Raw genomic sequence first — 16881 nt, forward strand, 5'->3', positions numbered from 1 at the left:
AGCCCGTCCAAGGAGGAGAGAAAAAATCGTTCCTGGCCCGGCTTCGGTCGCATATGTAAAAAGGATGACCATGTGGTCGATGGGTCGCCCACTTGGGCGAATAAGTCATCAAATTCACGTAGCATCCAACCATCGGGAAACGGGGCATCAGGAGGCGAGCACAAGTCATAAAGTAGCCCAGGCAAACATATGCAAAAATAGCCTGCAGTGGACAGGATGTGGAAATTGGTTGGGGGAATGGGATTGGGACTGGGAATCTGAATGGGAATGGAAATGGGAGTATGAGAATGTGAGTTTTGGGGTCCCAGACCAGGGTCCACTTCAAAGGGTTTAGGTTTAACTTCTTTGATTGCCATTTATGAGGGGAGGAAGTCTGCGATTCTAGTTTGCAGTCTTAGCTCAAAAATGAACTCGTCTTGTATTTAAATATTATTGCAAATCAATTGGCCTGCTCAGCCCAACCCTATCGAGCACCCGCCACCCTGTTGTATAAATAAAATGCATACAAATAGCAAATTTATACAAATCGCTTGGCCAGGCATTTGAAATGCTAAAATGCCACTTAAAAGCAGCTAAAAGCGTCAGCCAAAATGAAAAGAAAACATGAGAATTCCATTTGATGTCAAGGTGGAACTATGTAAACTATGGACCCAGCTCGAAGGGGGTGAAAAGAGCTGAAGACATTTTCGCATAATCAAACCCACTGCGGTGGGTGGTCACGTGAAAGGCTTTCACTCGAAACCGAAAACCAACGGACTATGAAATTGAACGAAAATTATACAAAACGCTCGTGTGACCTATGCTAAACTTATGCAAAAGGACATTCGAATGGTAACCGAATGGTCGGGGGCTTGAGGTCCCCACAATGTGACTCATTTTTGCATTGCTTCGGTAGATGGGAAAATACATTTTTCCATGGGATTTGACCAGTTGGTTACGCCTTTTTCTTAGCTATATTGAAAAAGAGTTGTGGGTTTATTTTAAACACATTTTTTTTTGTGATTTAGAAACCGTATTTTGGATAGATTTTTTTGCCAAGGAAAATACTCCTTTATTTAACTTGCCTAACCCATAAATTTGTCTCTATTTTACAGCTTCCGATTGCGATGACAACAATTCGAGTGCGGGCACTTCAAGCGATCGCTGTCGATCTCCATTGAGTCCTGCTCTGTCCTTGACCCACCAGCAGGCCAAGCGCCAGCTGCTGTCGCTGCAGCCCCATCCGGCTCACCACCACCACAATCCGCACCACCTGAACCACCTGAATCACCATCAGTTCAAGCAGGAGGAGGACTATGAGGACGCCAATGGTGGGGCCTTGAATTTAACCAGCGATAATAGCCGTCACAGCACCCAATCGCCAGCGAATTCGGTGAAATCGGCGATAGTCTCGCCGGTGCCGGTGATTTCGGTGCCCTCGCCAGTGGCGCCCATGATTTCTCCTGTCCTGGCGTCCTCGGGCGGACCGACCACGCCCCCTTCGATGGCAGCAGCGGCTGCAGCAGCCGCCGCCATGGCCTCCGGCATCTCGCCCCTGCTGGCCATTCCGGGCTTATCCTCGCCACAGGCACAGGCCCAGGCCCAGGCACAGGCGCAGGCCCAACTTGCCGCAGCCGGCCTGGGCATGAACAATCCTCTGCTGAGTGGCTCGCTGTCGCCACAGGACTATGCCCAGTTCCAACAGTTGCTGCAGCAGCGTCAGGTGGCCTTGACGCAACAGTTCAACAGCTACATGGAGCTGCTGAGGAGTGGCTCGCTGGGACTGGCACAGGACGACCCGGCACTGACCGCCCAGGTGGCAGCCGCTCAGTTCCTAATGCAGAGCCAACTGCAGGCCTTAAGCCAGGCCACCCAGCAACTGCAGGCTCTGCAGAAGCAGCAGCAGCAGCAGAGGCAGCAGGAAGAGCCACTGCAGCTGAACCACAAGATGCAGCAGCAGCCGCGCAGCTCCACGCCACACTCGGCGGTGCGGAGTCCCATTGCGATTCGCAGTCCGGCCAGTTCGCCCCACCAGCTGCACCACCAACATCAGCACCAGCACCACCACCACCACCCGCTGCAGATCACGCCACCCAACTCGGCGGCCAGCCTGAAGCTGAGTGGCATGCTGACCCCCAGCACACCCACCAGCGGCACCCAGATGAGCCAGGGCACCACCACCCCACAGCCCAAGACGGTGGCCAGTGCTGCGGCTGCCCGGGCGGCGGGTGAACCCTCGCCGGAGGAGACCACCGATCTGGAGGAACTGGAGCAGTTTGCCAAGACCTTCAAGCAGCGGAGAATCAAGCTGGGCTTCACCCAGGGCGACGTGGGTCTGGCCATGGGCAAGCTCTATGGCAACGACTTCTCGCAGACCACCATCTCACGGTTCGAGGCCCTCAATTTGAGCTTCAAGAACATGTGCAAGCTGAAGCCGCTGCTCCAGAAGTGGCTGGATGACGCCGACCGCACCATCCAGGCCACCGGAGGCGTCTTCGATCCGGCAGCCCTGCAGGCCACCGTGAGCACGCCGGAGATCATTGGACGGCGTCGCAAGAAGCGCACCTCCATCGAGACCACCATCCGCGGGGCCCTGGAGAAGGCCTTCCTGGCCAACCAGAAGCCCACCTCCGAGGAGATCACCCAGCTGGCCGACCGCCTCGGCATGGAGAAGGAGGTGGTGCGCGTGTGGTTCTGCAACCGGCGGCAGAAGGAGAAGCGCATCAATCCCTCCCTGGACAGTCCCACGGGGGTCGACGACGACGAGTCGTCCTACATGATGCACTAAGGGCTCTAGCGGGGTCACTTTTAGGGACAAAGACAGTGCAATGTGCCGGAGAAATCAAAGGAAGCTTAGCAACACTATGAGCAGGTGTGTATTTCTCTTTAAAAATACTTAAAACTTTATATTAGGAACTATTTTTTGTTCATATATATTTACAAGCAGTTAGGATAGCTAATTGGAAAGGTAGGCGTAAAGGGTTTTTTTATTTTACAACGAAGCCCAATTTAATTCTTATGACTATATTAATTTCAAGATGTGGCTTAACTGTTAAAGCTAATATTTCATAATTATTTTAGTTGCAATACAATTAAATAGCTGGGGTTTTCTTTGTTAGTCTTATTAATCTATTATTTTATAAAATATAAGTAAACCTTTTACTAACGTTATCTTGTCCTTTGCTTTCTATCTTGCAGGTTCAAAGTCGCAAACACATCAAATACTAGCATAATTCTGTACTACGGACAGGTATCAACTCCAACACAAAATGGGGTTGGCTTATGTTAACTATTAATGGTATTTATTTTAATGTAACTGAATTATTACAATCAATCCAAAATATTGCTGTTCAAGTAGACTGGTTAACAATTGGTTACCTATGTTCACTTAACCACCAACATTTTGCAGGTCATAGGGAAATGGTATTGTTTGCTTTCACAAGCAAATGATTCGATTTCTTTATGGTTTTATGTGGCGTTTGTGTATTACTAATATTTAAGTACAGTCTATCCACAATTTTCAAAGTCAACATAATTCCTAAAGCTAAAAACACTTTCCACATATACAACAAGTAGATTACTTTCTAAGCATATTTATTTTTCGCGTGAATACTGTGATAATCAATTTGAAAGATTTTAATTTTAATTAAAAGAAAAAGAACACAAAGAAAAACAATATAAACATTAATTAGATATACTGTGTATGTTATGGGCAAGTAAACTAACAAAAATAAAACAAAGCATTAATTGTAACTTAAGTCCATCGTATTTATGTGTAAAAACCAATTGAATTTATGAAAAAGGAACACAAAACCTTTTACAATTGTAAAACGTGAAAAACAACACTAGAATTTTTAAATGTATAACTACAAAAAGAGGAACCAAAACTCACACAAAACAATGAAATAAAAATTATTATCATATAAAATAATTTTGAAAACGTTTTATTTGGGAACACAGCCTTTTTGTAAATTTTCAGCATTTATTTTGCTTTGGCGTGCACATACAGAATATATCTTAAAGATATCAATCACAAGGAAAGGAATTTGTTTCTGAAATTAGCTCAGCGGCGCATATGAAAGGGCATCACGAAGAATCGCAAACGTCTGAGCAAAAGGAGATCTGAAATTTTAATAAATAACAACATGCAAAACGGAAATTAATTCATGGAATTCAAGCGAGAGGGAAGCGCGTGCAGAGCTAATAAGAACCAGACACCCGCAGTACGGCAACTGGACCGATTCGATCTCATGACCAAGATATCAGCATGCAGATGAGCCACATGAAACCATGAAACGAGGTTCCACAATGTTTTAGGGGGGCGAACCCGGGTCACTTCAAGTACCCACACTAACACTAACACTATCAATGGCAAGCCGACACAACAAAATGAATCCACTGCGATTTGGTGAAGGCGGAGGAACGACGTTTGCTGTCATTGTCGCTCCAGCTTTGAGCAATTAAAAATTGTTTACTATCTCTGTGAGTTGGCAAGGCGAAAGCACAGGGGGTATTCGCTAACTAAAAAAGGTTACACTGATAAAAAAAATGGATCAGTAAAAATAAATATCGGACAATTTAATTTAACATTTTATATGAAATATTTAAATTAAATTAATATACTTCCTGTTTGATTTAAATGCATTTCATTTAAGTTACATGTGGTTTAAATTTAAATTAAATTTGCAAATAATAAAATCCATTTTAAAATATGAATATGATGAAAATATAAACAAAAACTAATTAAATTATTGCCTACGTTTTTCTTACCACTCCTTTTTGAATGTAACTAATCCTGAAGATAGGACTTACTTTAAAAATACGGGTCTAAATAACGTTTTTTTTTAAACCTACTGGACATTTAATGGTAAAGTGCCAAAACCAATGTTAAATATATTAAGAAATGATTTTACTGACTTTTAAATAGTCAAGATATAAAAAGAAAACTAGTAAATTTGTGATAGAATATATATGTTTTTAAACTTGTGATTGTGGAAAAATTGATTTATTTAACAGCAAGGGGATATTTCATGTACATGTTCGATCTGTTAGAAGTACGGTCTTTATATACTAGGAACGACTGTACTCATTAGCAGGGCAGAAGCTCGACATATACGCAAATGATGTCGAAAGCAGATGCAGATGCCCTCCCATCGACCTCCCTGGTAAATTCGTACCGCCGCTCTTCCGCAGACACTTGTTTGCATGGAAAGCGCATAATCATCGCGTGTCATGTGGAAATTTATACTATTTATGGTCTGTTTGTTTGTAGTCAGATGGAATCAAACGGAATGGGTAGCGCGTTGGGCTTTGGTGTTGGGCCTTGAACGGGGTGGGATGGGGCTGTGTACGAGATGTTAGCCCTGGGCACTTAAGCCCGGCTTTTGTCTGCCCTGCCCTTAATTTTAATAAATTCATGGAAAATTGCTGATAATTACGAGGCAAGCGACGACTATTTCACAGGAATTCAGCGGCTTAGCCCAGCCATTTCCTTCCAAAAGAAACTGATGCAGTAGGGGTACATTTGCATATAAGAAAATTGGAGCTCGTAAACCCTATTAGCGCGTACAGCTAACATTGTAGATGGATTGCGATAAATCTTTTTGGCCCTCGGGGGCGTCTAGAACTGAGTGTGACTTCGAGACCCCCAATCGGCATTTCCCAGGAAACTTTCTAACCGCAAACTGAGCGAAATTGTGAATATTCATTCGGAACCTAAGACTGGTAAGTCTGGGGCCAAAGTTCTACATGCTTAAATCAACTGAATTATACAAATTAAAGCACATTTAATTACCGACTCAAGATGGTGCGGAATTATAGCTTTAAGGCTATGGGTCGCTTTTACTCCATTTAAATCACCGATATGGCGAGCTTAACACCTGCTTCCCTTCTTGCGGTACTGTCTTCTTGTCGTGCAGTCGCATCAAAGACATCAAAACTAACCTGAATGAGGCATAAATTTCATCCAACTTTCTAGTCGCGAGCTGCGACTACAAAAAAATAAAGAGAAAAATTTACAATGCATTGCATTTTAGTTGGAATTGCTTAATTTATCAGTTCAGCACACAGTTGGCATTTCCAGCCCGGAAAGTGGGAAAAGGAGGAGGCCGGCGAGGCACGGAGCCATGAATATGCATTGTGGAACTTGCCTCTGCCACATACTTTTAGTTAGACATTTTATTTCATTGCTGCATATAATAGATACACCCTGTTTTTTCCAAAGAGGCCTTCGATCCAATACTAGCAATTGAGGGAGGTATGTGGGGAATGCCACTAGACGAGAAAACAATTACAAACTAATATGATTCATTCAGGGTTCGATTTATGCAGAAAGTAGTCCGAAGCTCCTAAACGAAGCCGCAAACAACATTTACATGAAGTAATCTTTAAAACGTAAATGGCAAAGAACAATTTATCGATTCCAATAAAAATTTGGAATATTCGAAACAAAATAAGTGTTGCTTGATTCAAAAAAAAAACGCTTTAAAAAATCATGCAAGTATATTTGCTGAGCGCATAGAAACCAAAATCCCTTCCGTTCAGCTTCAGTAAACTGAAAATTTGAGTCATATTACCACTTACATCCCACCCCAGCCCAATCAATAGCTAACCCAATAGCCCACCAATACTGACCTCAAAATCATACAAAAGAACTTGGAATTATACCATTTGCGTGTACCTAATGAATGCAAGTGCAGAGCAATCGAATGCCAAAACTCGGAGCTCGATAACCGCGAGCAGGTGTGCTGCAAAAGCAAATTGTGCAACTTTAATTTGCCTTCGACAAATAAAAAATGAAACAAAGAAGCCTAATTAGCATTCGGCCAATGCAAAAGGGAGCCAATTTGTAAGTTATATGAAAAGGTCGGGCATGCAAGCTAACCACTTCCCGTTCCTGCTGGTCATTAATTAAAAATTAGTTTTGTAAATATTTTGCTCGCCTTTATGCGCAATACGACTTCAGTTTGTGCGGTATTTTTTTTTTTATGTATTTTCTTTGTTTGTTCCTTTGCAAATTAAATTGTTTTATAACGAAGTGTCTGTGGGTTGCGATGCGCAAAAGTGGCGCCGTCCCCTTCCTTCCCTTTCGGGGCAAATGGTTAACTTCCCGGCACTTTGCATGCGATCATGCAACTGCACCGGGGCGGAGTGGGCGGTCAAGTGGGCGGGCCGGGGGAGGGATATGCAACCCATCGCGGTCCATATTATTTTTGAATTTAATTTACGGCTCGAGACTCATTAAAGCTTGTGGCCATAGAATGTCTCTGATGCCCAGCCTGTGATTGCCCGGGGAACCGGGATCCGGTAACGAAACGGGGATCCCCTCCCCCCCTTTCGACTCTCTTGGTTGGGTATGCTTATATCGGCTTGGGGAAAAGAGGACTGTATAGCCACAACACCTACTTCATTACAGGTTGCAGAAATATAATGCAGCTGGTTTTTCATGCCTCTTTGAGGTAATTCTTCATAAATGAACAGTGGGTCGAGAGGTGAATAAATCGCGTTCGCTAGAAAACGTCAAATAACCTAACATACTTCACTATTTTTCTGTAATCTAACAAAAATATATTTATTTTACTTACTGGCCTGTTTAAATGTGATCGGTAAATATGCAATATATTGAAACCCGTTACAATCATTCAAATAGCTTGCAAAAATCGCAAATCTAAAGTTCCGAATGCCAATATTTGTTACCACTGTCCTGCTACAAATCGAGTCGGTGCATTATGCCAGGAACAATCAAATTCTTATTAAATAACAATGTAAAAGCCAATCCCCTGGTGCTCAGCGAATCGCGTTGATGGAAAACATCATCATTTTATGATTGCGATAACCAACAGAGACACAATACACAAAGAAAGGAACGTTTGGCCATGTTCAGTGGCTGGGTGGAAAATTATAATACATAATACATATAACTAATTAGTAAATATCATTTGCTCGGAATCGCGTACATTAGATATAGACACCGGCCATGCAAAGACATAAAATCAGGCTGAAATCTCGATCTACAATCTTGCAATGATGAAGTGCGCAGAAAGAGAGCTCGCACGCAATCCGAACGGACAGCATTTTTATTTCTCATTAAATGCACATTAAACCCGATGTTAATTGTATTTTCTTGTACCGCGGGAGCCATGCAAATCGCCTTTGCTGGGTGTTTAGCCTGTCAACCGATTCCGATCATGGAATTCTCTCACAAAACCCTACTTGATTACTTATTTTTGGCGGGCGAGGGGATCGTTCTCATCTCGTGTCGGCCAACATGAAGCCAATTAAAGCTGCAACTGCACTTGCAACAGCAAGTGTCATAAAATTTAATTTATTTAAATTAAGACAATGGCAAAAAATTTGCGTTTTTAATTGTCAAGTGCGGCAAGCGTTAAATATTTCTCTCCAACGGCTGAGGAAGTAACGCTTTTACTCAGAGATCTTGTGTTTCTTACGATTGCGACACTATATTAAGTGACTAGAAAAATAAGACTTCGATAACAAGTAGTTTCAAAAAAATCTTCATCCATATCTATACCGTAAGTTAATATTTAAAACAAGTATGTTGTAGCAATTGAAAATAAAATTCTTTCCAACAAATTGGTGAATTTTTTTTACTTACTGATTTCAAGAGTCTTAAAAGAACTGACAAATCTTTAAATCTTGATCTAAGAGTTAAAGTTTTTATGACAAAATACATAACTAAGCACCCATTTATAATGTAATACTTTTTAATGGTATATTTCTGACTTTTGTGGTTCAGTTATTGCACTTAACAAATACTCATTGTAAACAATACCTAAAAATTTTTTATTAAAGAATATCCATAGAGCTGACCACCATTGAAAATTTCTCCAACCTCATAATGCAACTATCAGTTGAAATATCCTTTTTTCCCCATCACTTTCAGCCCTTCAAAATTGCAGGCGTTCGAGCGGCTTCCAAAATCAGAAGATTTTGTTTAACCATTCTCAGCGGACAATACTTGAAATTGAACAAAGGCCCTTCGAAATGCGCTGGCTGAATGCAATAAAAATGAAATAAAGTCATCAAGTCTATTTACAATTTTCCGAAATTGTTTCATTCAGCGTGGTACAAAAAGTCATTGTCAAATGGAGCGTGCAGGAAGAGCGAGCAAATCAAAGAACAGCAGCCATCGGAGCGGCGACTGTTGAGTAATTTAGTTGAACTGCAGCGGCGGCGGCGGCCTAACGGATGAACTACGACCTGCCCTGCAGTGTGTGTAGGTCGCCCACAAAACGCTTCCAGGTGCAAATACTGATGGCAGCTTGTATCTGTATCTGTATCTATCTCTCCCAGTGATTTATGATGCGTTTTTGTCTCGCATTCTGGGGAAAAATTCGGTTCGAGCCAACTGCCCAACTTTGTGTAGGCGTCCAAACAACACTCGATGTCTGGACCGGATCATTCCGCACTCTGTGGTCATCTCCCTATTCCGATATCATCCCCCATTTCGCGGACACAATGCATCCTGTTTGACCAACTCACTTTTGGCACGCTTCCCAGCCCCTATACCATTACGATCCATAACCCTAACCCCAGAAGTCCTTTTGTTACCTACCCGTCGTACTCCCACTCCCCAATGATCCGATCCCGGCCTAAACGCTCCGTTTAGGCTGCCCTTAATTTCTCGAGTGGCGTGGCATTAACCTTGACTCGGTCCGATCCTTATCGCGATCGCCTTTGTTGTTTATTGTGTAACAGCCATCGAAAGTGCTTTGTCATTCCCGCGAGAGATCCACAAAGGAGCGGAGGAGGAGGGAACCGCGTGCGAGGGTGTTTCTGGCCCCTCGATTACGTATTTCTTATTTCGTTGTACTATCGGTATCCCTTCGCTTTGTTCGTTACAATTTATTATGACATTTGGCGCGTGTTGAAAGGTTTTAATGCGGGGGGATCTGGATAGTGACCATGCGGTGCGGTGAGTGAGGATCAATTAAGGTAAGGAATCAGTAATCTAAATATTATGTTTGATATTTCAAGATCCATTGTTATTTTGTATTTTTTATATATATTTTTAGAAACCGTTTCTTAACTTTAATGTATGAGAAAAGAAGTGAAATATTTTTTTGTTGTATTTGTATTAATGAAGAGGTTTACGTACTCTTACATCAATGAAAATTTGCCATGATTGTTTGATCAGAAAATACTATATATTGAAGGAAAAGTGTAGTTTTTATTATGACTTAAAAAAAGTGTTTTCGCTTTGAAAAAAATGTAGAAATTATGACAATAGTTTCCAACAAACTGTACATCAATTTAGACCTAAAACGTACTTTTATCTTCACTGAAAACGTTTTCTAAAGAACGTGAATAACCCGAAAATATCTTCCCATGGTTAAGAAAATTGTTAATTGTCAAAGCAAGCCTTTAAGCCAGCGGCAAGTGGAGATGTTTAACTTGCAATTGGTTTCCACTTGCCAACTTCTATACTTCACGTTCCTTTTTTTGACTTCACACACCGACGCCCACTTTTCTGGAGCACCGCCCCATTTATCAATATTCATTTAGTGTCGTCGTCAACTTGTTCTTATTGTTGTTCTTGTCGCTGCTCCCCCCCAATGTTTTTGTTTTTGTTTTTGTTGCTGCTGCTGCTGCTCCGCCTGTTTGATGATGATCATTAAACGAGGGGAGGGGGTAAAAATTAATTGACGGCGCATAATGACAGTTTATCTGGAAAAAATTGTTTGCCCCGAGTGTTGAGTTTTAATTAAAAATTATTGGATTACTTTGTTTGTCTCAGGCACCTCCGCACGCCTTTATCGCAGCAAATTGTGGTCCTACTTGGCTATGCCTAAGTGTAAGCCAAAGCATTTCATCATTTTAATGATAGTCTAAGAAAAAGCTAACTTCTTCGAGTGACAAAACAATTTGCGAAGCAGCTCAGGTCTTGCCAGTTCACATACCCTATACTCAAAGATGGTTCGAAGGGTGTAGCTGGCTTCTGCGAAATTATTATGGCAGATGGAATGTGCAGCAATAAGGCGTTGGATTAAGTTGCTGCTGTGTAATTGCTGCTGTGTAAGCCACTGCCAAATAAAGGTTCGACTTTTAACACTTAAGAAATTCTGCGAAACGCTGTGCTAGCTATTTGATATTTGTCTAGCTTGAAAATCTTCATATGTCACTTTGACTAAGAATCTAATACAATGAAATGTGTGTAAATATATTTAAGAATGGTTTTATTGGTTCAAAAAGATTTTAAAATTGGCTTAAGCGTTTTAAATCAGGTAATATTTAAGAATTTATCTTATGCAATTAAGATTTTAAAAATGTATGTTTTAATCAAGACATTTAAATTTCCTGCACATAGAGAAAATATAAACTTATTCAAAATATAAACTTATTTAAAAAATTCTTAAAACATGATAATGTTATTATTAACATATTGTACGAATGTAATGTACGATTTTAGATCTTTCGATTGCTTTATTTCCAAATTAAAAAGTTTATACCTATAATTGATCCCAATTTTTTTATTTTTAGGCAAATCTTCTTTATTAATCCGAGGGCTCACAAGAAAGCGAAACTCCATCCTTGACACTGTCCGATAATTCCGTTTGTGACTAGTGATGACCCTCGCTTATGGCCACGTTGTCAACTCGTCATCATCATCATGATGTTGGCCATCGGAGAGCGGCTTTTGCCTTTCTTGACTTCCACTGTCGGCCGTATGATTTTTGATCATGCTGAGGTTCAGACCCCTTGTCTTCCCCTTTTGTTGGCTTTGGTTTTGGCCTTAAGGAAGCCATTACACGCATATATTCAGGAGGCGAGTCGGGCTTATAAACTGCAATCAATTCTGCCGCAATGTCTCTCGATCTTCGCCCTGTCCCGCTCGCACTGTATCCGTCCCTGTCGCACTTCAGACGTTGATGGACGGTTACGCTTTGTTGTTGCAGTTGTTATTTTCGATGGCCGCTGCAGATCGCACAATTTATTACAACAAATTTAAATGTCTTTGCTTTGTGTTCGGCATTTTTATGGTGTTCCTCTCTCGTGTTCCTTGCCCACTGAACATGCAGATGGATACTAAAACGCATATCGCATTGATTGTATTCGTTTTCGTAGCGTTTACATTTGATATGGAGTCATTTAAATATTTTACACAGGAACACAACATTTTTTTTATACAAATTTGTAAATGGTTTATTATTTTCCGCAAAATTGGACAAATTAAAATTTGAAATTGTTAAAATAAAACGTTTTTTAACATTTTTGGGGTACAATCAAAATACAGTTAATTTGTAATTTGTTCTTATCAAAAAAGGAAAAGCAATTGCTAAAAATATACATATTTAATTAATTTAATTATGTATATTTTTACCAATTGCTTTTCCATCAACTAGTATTTATATATATATATATAGAATATATTTATATTCTTTTACAAAATAAATATTTTTCAAAACTTAACTTAAATTAAACTTAAAGAGGAAGAGTTACAATTTCTTAATTAAATCAAAAATAAAATTTAATCAAAATATATGCGTTTCTATTTGTTTAAAATAAATATGGGATGTAGAATCAAGTCAAAAATGTGGGCACAGCCTACCGCCAAACAACATTGACATAGACAGAGTCGCCAGTCGATTTAACAATGAAGCCTTAGCCCGGAGTTATGCATAGTTTTTAAACTCAAATTAAAGCACAAATTGCTACCGCAACGGGCGACTTCAAAGGCCCAAAGCCGATGGGGGCCAGGAACAACAGCTCGGAGTCTCCCAACAGTAGCCCAAAAGATTTGCGTTGCGGCTCGGAGCCAAAGTCCCTGGCAAGAAGTGCTCTGTTCCCCCTCAGAAGTCCACACAACATTCAGCCCAGCATTCACATCCATCAATTTCTGACGCTTTCATCAACCGGCGACGACATTTGCCACAAAGGAAAAGAAGGGAAAGGAGTGGAATGGAGCTGAGGCCAGGCCATGTTCTGATTATTGTTGCCACTGTGGACCGGATCAGGTTCTGCCGCTCCTCCATCTGCTTGGGACCGCGCATTTAAATTGTCGGCAGGATCCAAGCGTTTTGCACTAATATCCACCAAAAGCAGCCAGTCCTTGTCCCCAATGCATTCCTTCTGTTTCCAGCTTTTGTCTTTCCGCGCGACTTACTTTTTGCGACTTCTTTTCATGGCATTGACATCTTTTCGTCAAAGTCAAATCATTCATTTTGCCGCATCAAAATGCATAAATATTTTCGGCTTTCGGTTTTCGGTTTATAGATTGAATTGGTAGTTGATTGTTGCCGATTGTTTGGCTTTGCTTTTGGCCGTTGCAGTGGCAGTCGGCTCTTGTCGCGGCCAAAAATTTAAATCGACAACATTCTGTCTGCTGAGGTAGCAGCGAAAGCTGACCAGAGTTGCCAAGTCAATATTAAAAGAACTAGTTTTCAAGATCTATAGATATACATAAAAAAATGTTACAAATACTTTAAATATTGCAAAATTATAATCGAAATATTTTGCTTTTATTAATATGGCATATTTGTTAGGCTCGACTAACGTTGTTATATTTATTAATCTATAAGGTAGTACCTTGATATATTTTACAATGCCTCCATTGCTTTTTAAATTTTTAAATATGCATTTTTAATTTTTTTTAATACTATTATACTCTTTTAAGAAAATATAAAAATGTTATTATATTCATCTTTTGCAGAATGGCAGCCCTGACAACTACCGCTAGCAGAGCCCAAGATACATCAAAGGCAGATCGATGCTAATGCAGGCTGTATTCTATCGCTACTGTATTCCGCACCGGATTTCGATCCCTCAACCCTCTCGCCTGCGAAAGGACTTTCGGAACCGCTTTGAAGGTCGATCGTTGTTGGTGTTCACAATGCCATCAAAATTTAAATAGCGAACAATGAAGGAGGGGCGGAAAAAAACACTGCATTCCCCTATGTCTGCGACATTTTTTTGTCCGATGCCAGAAAGTTATTCTTCTTTTTTTTTGGAGACCCAGCTTTGTTGTGGAATTTTTGGCGAATGCTTTTGTTTTGCAATTAGTTTTTGTGGCCCACAGCCTCCTAACGGTACACCAAATGCTTAGCCTGAAATTTAATTATAATAAAATGTATACGGTTCCGAATGTCAAGGTCAGGTGGAGAAGGGGAGGAGCAGGCTGCGAAGTACCAAAGACTGTTGACTTCACGTTTTGATTTATGCGACTGTGAAAATATCGAAGACCCACAATTACTGCGCCGCAGAATGACAAAGATGAAAAACGAGCTCAATCCGCGGCTATGGAAATGTGATAAGCTATAATTAAGCGACCGAAAAGGATGCGGAACGCTGCGAGCCCCATTGGGGGCGTGGCATATGCTAAACAACATGCAAGGGGCGTGGACAGAGTAAGCAAATTTAATTTATACAATATCATGCCAATATGCAAAGAATTAATTTCTTATTGCGGATAAGACAAGCCTGGGCGCCCTGGGGGCGGAAAGGGCGGTTGGGGTGGGAAGGTCCCTGCTGCACACTGGGGGGCGTGGCACTCGTTTGGCATTTCAATTGGATAAAGTGGCGCCCCGAACTGGTTTTCGAATTACCAATTGGCATTTGGTTAATCCCTGGCCAAGAACAGGAAAAATGGTTATGATTAACCCATTGTGGTCCGGACAGGTCATGTTCATATACTTTAAGGAATATGAAATTATAATATTAAGCAAACCAATAGAACCTGCTGTTTCATATATAGCCTGATCTTAGTTAAATTTAAATATTCATCTTAAAATAAAAATATTTTTGACAATCCTTACCGATTGTATTATTTTAACTTAACCGACGGTTTATAGTCATTGACGCTGTAACCCACGTTTGTTCATTCCATCTGTTTGTAATTAAGAACCATAAAAACAACAAAATATAGACTGTTTAAACATGTACTACAACAATACTACTACCTATATATTTTCACCCATTAAAATTATTTTTTAAAAATGTATCTTTAATTGTTAAAAAATGCAAGCCATTATATTGGTATATTATTTTCTCTTTACAAATAAAAACAGCACCAGAAAATATCTTTTAGATATGGGTTAATCATTCAATGGTTGTCTTACGGGTTTGCCCCTTGGTGACCACAGAAATTATGTACAAACATGCAATATGTCATAATATTTATTGTTTTTCGATCGGATCTCCCCTCGCCCTAGATCGAGTCCCCTAACCGACGACAACAGACGTAATCGATCAGGTGTAGAACCCACGGCAATTGAGTAATAATTCATAAACATATTTCCACTCGAAAGAAATTAATTTGCCGGCCAAGTTCCGTCTGGTGGTCGGTTCAATGGGGTTCGCTGGTCATTACGGGACGTGTTGACGTTTGAAATGACAACAGCCAGCACACACAACTGTCAATCAATTTCGGGTGTTCCAGTAACTACTCTTATTGGCCATGCCCAATTATTCATATTGTTCCAATGAATCGAAACAAAAAGCCGTCAGCTGTCGCGGTCGGAGGGTGGTCGTAATGGGAAACTTTTTCCTTCTCGACTTCCCTCTAATCGTTATATAGAGGGACGGATATATCCGTTACGTAGAGTCACGCAAAGTGCTGTGAAAATTTGTTGAAAATTGTTTTAGTGGAATTGTAAATAATTTACAAATATGAGAGGATTTTTCAGAAGTACAATAAAATACGATTAAAAAACCAGTGATTTATTCCCAATAATACTTGGAAAAAATTTGAAAGAAACCATTTACGTTTCTAACATGTTCGAAGCGAAATTTCGTTTACTTGTTCAAGTCCATGAATGATTTCCACATTTCGTTTCACAGCCGTATCCTATTTTTGGGATATTCCCTCAAGGAACTTGTTCCTCCTTTATTTGTCTCCAAAAATGCAATTCATTTCCCATACTCCCCACGATTCCGTATTATCCACTATTAAATGGCCAATTGAATTCCCAATTTCAGCATTTAAATCTCTGCTTTCAAATACACAAATTTCTATTTGATTAATTGCACATATGATATGATGGAAGAGAAGTGAAATTATTTGAGAGTCATGCTGAAGTGTTTACTTTTTGGCGGGTTGGGAGACGACGAATTTAACCGTCTGTGTCTAACGAGATTCACAATTGGGTGACTTTCTTTAGGGTCTTTTGTCATTTGAATATGAACCACATTTGATTTGATTAAATTAAGTATAAGTAGAGCTCATTACAGGTTTTTTCTTATGCTGCTAATTTGAATAAGCATGCTTGGAAAAGTTTATAATGAGGGTTTCGTTGTTACAAGCTTCAAAAGGTCTAAAAGAAATAATAAATTTTGTATTTGATAACAATATTTTGTTTTTAGCTTTTAGTCGCAACAACGAACTTTTTTTTGTGCTTATTTGTCCTTTCTTTGGTCAATAAACTCTATAAACTGCCAGTCCTTCAGTTGCCCGTGTCATTCAATCATCAATATCGAACACACCCAGATGACACATATCGCCCACGAGTTATACAACCAATGCATTCGTACCCATATATTTACTTAGCAAATTAACTAAAAAGCAAATGGAATAAGCGAGTTCTTCACCCTGAAATTGAAATTCAATATGATGAGCGAAGCAAATACAATTCGAACACAAATAAATTGGAATGCGATAAACGTTGCAATCAAAGGTGGAAAAGAAATGAAATCCACACCCCCCGGAGAGCCTTAGCCTGTATATTTACCAGCAGGTCCTGGCCATGCGATACTTTGTGACAATTAATACGCTAAACGATGGATGAAACGTCGACAAGGACGACGGCAGTTCTCACCGGACTGGTCGACTGGTCGGGATACAGTTAAAAAATAATGGCCGGAGAAGGAGCCCGCCTAGCAGGCTGAAAATTGCCGCATGACACGCGTCGTGCTCGTTTGCGCAACTAAACTGAAATTAGTTGGTAAATG

At 40.5% G+C, this 16881-nt stretch overlaps 1 protein-coding gene across 2 annotated transcripts in view; it reads left to right on the forward strand.

The window, feature by feature from the left end:
• The window catches only part of LOC108138245 (protein nubbin), a 43985-nt gene extending 40092 nt beyond the window's left edge, over positions 1-3893 (forward strand). Inside the window, exons 5-6 of one of the 2 annotated variants that reach the window (XM_041710340.1) lie at positions 1095-2851; positions 3178-3893. In XM_041710340.1, coding sequence (XP_041566274.1) covers positions 1095-2767 — 1673 coding nt within the window. In that variant the 3' untranslated portion in view covers positions 2768-2851; positions 3178-3893. The remainder of the gene's footprint in view (positions 1-1094; positions 2852-3177) is intronic. The other variant, XM_017260383.2, reaches the window with a different exon arrangement.
• Positions 3894-16881: the final 12988 nt, after the last annotated feature.

The sequence above is a fragment of the Drosophila elegans genome, unplaced genomic scaffold, assembly GCF_018152505.1.
Source record: "Drosophila elegans isolate 14027-0461.03 unplaced genomic scaffold, ASM1815250v1 contig_814, whole genome shotgun sequence".
In the NCBI taxonomy this organism is placed as follows: Eukaryota; Metazoa; Arthropoda; class Insecta; order Diptera; family Drosophilidae; genus Drosophila; species Drosophila elegans.